Here is a 4,505-nt window from a genome sequence, read left to right as displayed (position 1 = left end):
GAGGCTGGGGCTGCTTTGTGTCTCCCTGTGGGCTGAGATGGGACATGTTACTGTGTATAAATAAGCATCATCATCTACAGTTTGGGATTTATGGCCTGGGAGCTCAAAGTTTTTTACTCACTTTGCAGGAGGAATTGGGGCACTGTGTGTATGTGTATGTGAGAGTGTGTGTGGGAGAAAGAGAGGGAGAGAGAAAGAGAGAGAGAGCAGATGGAAACATTGTAACTCAAGGCAACTCAGGGTGCAGCAGCAGCAGCAGCGGCGGGAGCAGCAGCAGCGTTTCTTTCCATGGATTGAAGGGAGGAAATCCTCTTCTCCGGCGTCGCCTGCATGCAAATGGAGCCGAGCGGGACAGAATAAGGCTGGGTTAACACACTCATCTGTAACCAACACTTGACTTTGCGAGGAGGGGGAGCTTTTTCCTCGAGGCACCACCACTGACGAATTTCCCAGAGCCTCCACAAAGGCTCATACAGGTGACAAGTGTGTCCAACTTCGCCGCACCGCCCGCATTGACGCGCTCGGAGTGCGTTTTGTCCAGCGGCGGTGCGCTGCGTGAGACCCGCCGCTCTTGTTTTGACGTGACATTTCGCTTGAGCTGCAGCGCATATGTGTCCACATATGACGCATTTGCGCCTTCAGCTGTTTTTTCCAAAGCCGGGGTCTGGACGCTGGAGTGTTGCGTTTTTTCGAACAAGTTTTCCCGTTCTGATTGGTATGTTCGTCATGTCCGCCTGGGTTAACTTGCGCGTTTCTCTGTAGAGTCACACAGAGCCGCGCTCGGTGCAGAAGTTGGTTGGGAATAATAATAACAACAGTGCGGAGCGCAGAGGAGGAAAAAAGAAGAGGTGACAGCGGCGTTCAGGGGGATGTTGAGCGGCTGAATTTACTACCAGCATCATCAGCATCTCCGTGTGATGGGACTAGCTGCTGCTCACTCCTCTTCATCTACATACTAACAGTTTTTGCAGAAGCCTGCCAGTGAATTTCAGCTCCTGAAACCACAGCTGCGTAAACTTGGCCAGATCTGGTGACATTGTACCCTCTGTCTGCGTGTGTGTGCGTGTGTGTGTGCATGTGTGTGTGTGTGTGCTGAGCATCCTGGATGGATATGCGGCTCACCGAGGGAATTTGAAAGGCAAGGGGGGATTACTATCAGTCCCTCTCCTATTATAACCTCAAAATGGATGCCGACGACAGGCTGTGGAGACGCCACTGGATTAGCCACTCTCCCGCTGATCTGCTTGACATCTGAGCGGCACGAACGTTCAAAGTTTGGATAATCTAAAAGGCTGAAGGTGCAGGATGCAGTCTGGAGTGAAGACGCTCTCCGCAGGTGGAGGTGCGTCACTCTGCTGCCTGCTGCTCCTCTGGCTCATCTACTCCCATCTGCTCAGAGAGGGTAAGGACACTTCGAGCTTGTTTATCACTTTGTCAGCAGCACCATTGTCTCTGAGGGCTTCTTATTGGGATGCAGCTGCACATGGTGTGGTCAGATCCTGTGATCCGGAGGAAAAATGCCTATAATGTCCAATAAAACCTCCCTGCAGGGACTTGTAATGTGTCTGTGCTCACCACCAGTCAATTTATGGTGACCTTGTTGCACCTCATGGCATATTTGTAATAAGATTTGGTATCTCTATAATAATATTCCAGTAGTGTATGATATTGAACCGCTAGTGTACAGTGACAATACTGGACATGACACAATATTTATTTTGTATTGTCACACTATAATATTAGAGCCTGTAATATTACATAGTCACTATATTCTCACAATAATATATAACCTATTTGTTAAACTAAACCCATGGTTTCCTTTATTCTGATGCAGGCTCTTTGCAGCCTTGTGGAATAAGAATTTTGTGAAGCCAGAACTGAGCTTCAGGTGAAAAAGCAGTTTGCTTGTTTCAATTCCCGGGGCAGACAGGAGAAGGCCTGACTCCTGCCTTCAAAGCTTTTATAATTTCACTCAGGTTAAGGCTATATCCACCCATGCCATGCTTTCCTCTTGAATAATACATCCGCTGGTGCAATTACACCTTCACCCCGACACAGAATAGAAAGCAAAAGGATGTTGCCCTGCACTTCATTGGCTGCTGTCCATGACAAAACATTTTGGATTCCGGTGCCGTCACAGGCACAGAGAGCAGGCTTAAAGCATTGGAACTTGTTGGGAGATGTTGAACACTAAGTTTGCAGATTAGATCTTTTAATCAAGCATTGGCCAGCAGCATAATTACCGCTGTGGAGGAGGGATAGTGCCTACATCAATGTCTTTGGCAGCTTGCCGGGAACAAAAGTAGACACTGATGTGAAAAATGAACTGCCTGTGCACTGAAATGTGCTCCCTTTGCTTCTAATTTGCTGTGTTTTCTCCCAAAATGCTGCTTTCACCAGCCTCTTATTGCCGCCCCTTAACTGTCTCTCAAGCCTCTGCATATTATCTGAGGAGCTACAGCAGCCCTCCTCTTCCCCTCAGCCATTTATTATTGACTCAATTTCATCTGAAAATGATCTCATTAGAGTGTTATTGTACAAAATTGTTCAATCAATCTCTTGTGAACTTTACTACCCTTGATATTCCTAGAGTAAATAGAATCTGCTGGATTTGGCCTAGTTAAAACTAGGATCTGAATTGAGCTTTGACACTCTCTGTATGTCGCTCACTCCTCTTTCCAGCTCTGAGCTGAATTTTAAGAATGAAGCATGTAGTATTTTTTTAATCCGTACTTGTAATCTTCAAATCCTACTAAAATCCTCCTTTGAAACTGGCAGCTTTGACCATAGTGCTGTTGTAAAAGTTCTATCACTCCCACCTCCATGGCCCTTGAGGGCCCCGGAAGCGGCGACAAGTGTGGGTTGAACTGGTGGGCAGAGAGGTGAAGCCTTGTGGTGGTGAGAGGCTGCGTAGCCTCCACCCTCTCCATAGCTCATCTGTCATGGCAGCCAGGACAGGAAATCAAAGTGCGGCAGCCCTGTCCGTGCACGCCATTGGGCCAGCGCCCGCCACGATGAATGGCCTGTCAGCCGCTCTCAACGTTGCCAGTTTATTCAACGATAAATTTGGAAATGTCTGGATTTCCTCACTGGACCACATTCCGGTTCAGTGGTGCAGTCAGAGAGAGGTGGCAACTCCTTCTTGCTTTGTCAACCACATTGCTTTGGGTTGTGATGTGTGATGTGTGTGTGTGTGTGTGTGTGTGTGTGAAGAGGAGGAGGGGGTGGAGCATTTTTATCCACATTTGTAAGTTGGAGGTTAACGGACAGTTGGCCTTTGCTGTAAGTCAGCTCAAGGAATTTAAATGCCAAGAATAAATTTAACTTGAAGTGGGAACATAAAAATTCCTCCTTCCTGAATAATGTAATCAAATGAGGACATTTTGCATCTTAGACGTGGCAGTCCTCAAGATCTTTGAGCATCTTTGATACAGTCGGCGCTCATTGCTGTGGTGTTTCTGCACCACACTTTCCAAAGATCACCTGTCAAACAAACAGTTTGTACAGAAGGATAACCCCCCCCCTTTTTTTTTTTTTTTTTTTTTAATTTCCTGTTTATGAAGTTCCACTAAAGCTACATACCGCTGGACAAAAACCCCCACTAACAACCACTAACATCTTGCTTTTGTCTTTGGTGCAAAAGGTTACCATTGGCATCGATTCCTAAGACAAATGACTCTACAGTAGTCACGGGTATTTATTGGCTTAAACTCCGATCAGCTTCGATTGGCAGTGATGGAAACACGGAAACATCTACTGGCGTTGGAAAGGAATCTATGGCCTATTTTTAGTGAGGTTTCCCACCTTTAAAAACCCACATATATAATGGCTTGGGTGGTATCAAGGTATTATTGTATTATTTGTAAATGGTACCGTCATATACCATATACCCTGGTAAAATGTTGGGAAGGTAAGACATATTAAAAAAGAGACATCCTAAGCCTATTATACATTTGTTTAGTTTAGTTTAGTAATCTTTATTTCGAACATGCAAACAAATGAATAAATAAATAGCAGAAGAAAACAAAACAAAAACTATTTGTAACAAGAACAAGTGTAAAGCCACTGAATTAGAAAAATAATCTATAAATAAATAAATAATAATAATACAAAAGCAAACAATTTACAATACAAACAAAAAACAAAAAAAGAAACAGAGACGCACGAATGCTAATGTATATTAACATTGGATCACATGATCAATCAATCAATCAATCAATCAATCAATCAATTTTATTTATAAAGCCCAATATCCAAAATCACNCAATTTACAATACAAACAAAAAACAAAAAAAGAAACAGAGACGCACGAATGCTAATGTATATTAACATTGGATCACATGATCGATCAATCAATCAATCAATCAATCAATCAATCAATCAATCAATTTTATTTATAAAGCCCAATATCCAAAATCACAATTTGCCTCACAGGGCTTTACAGCATACGACATCCCTCTGTCCTTTGGACCCTCACAGCGGATAAGGAAAAACTCCCCAAAAAA

General features: G+C 44.0%; 1 protein-coding gene across 2 annotated transcripts in view; it reads left to right on the top strand.

Annotated features, from left to right (window-relative positions):
• Positions 1-256: 256 nt before the first annotated feature.
• tafa5l (TAFA chemokine like family member 5, like) overlaps positions 257-4,505 on the top strand; it is a 68,565-nt gene continuing 64,316 nt past the window's right edge. For both annotated transcript variants that reach the window (XM_050065155.1, XM_050065156.1), the window contains exon 1: positions 257-1,402. In XM_050065155.1, the coding sequence (XP_049921112.1) occupies positions 1,306-1,402 (97 nt within the window). In that variant the 5' untranslated portion in view covers positions 257-1,305. The remainder of the gene's footprint in view (positions 1,403-4,505) is intronic.

Source organism: Epinephelus moara, chromosome 16 (genome assembly GCF_006386435.1).
Source record: "Epinephelus moara isolate mb chromosome 16, YSFRI_EMoa_1.0, whole genome shotgun sequence".
NCBI lineage: Eukaryota > Metazoa > Chordata > Actinopteri > Perciformes > Serranidae > Epinephelus > Epinephelus moara.
Note: the sequence above shows the minus strand (reverse complement) of the source record. Positions and strands in the feature narration are given on the sequence as shown.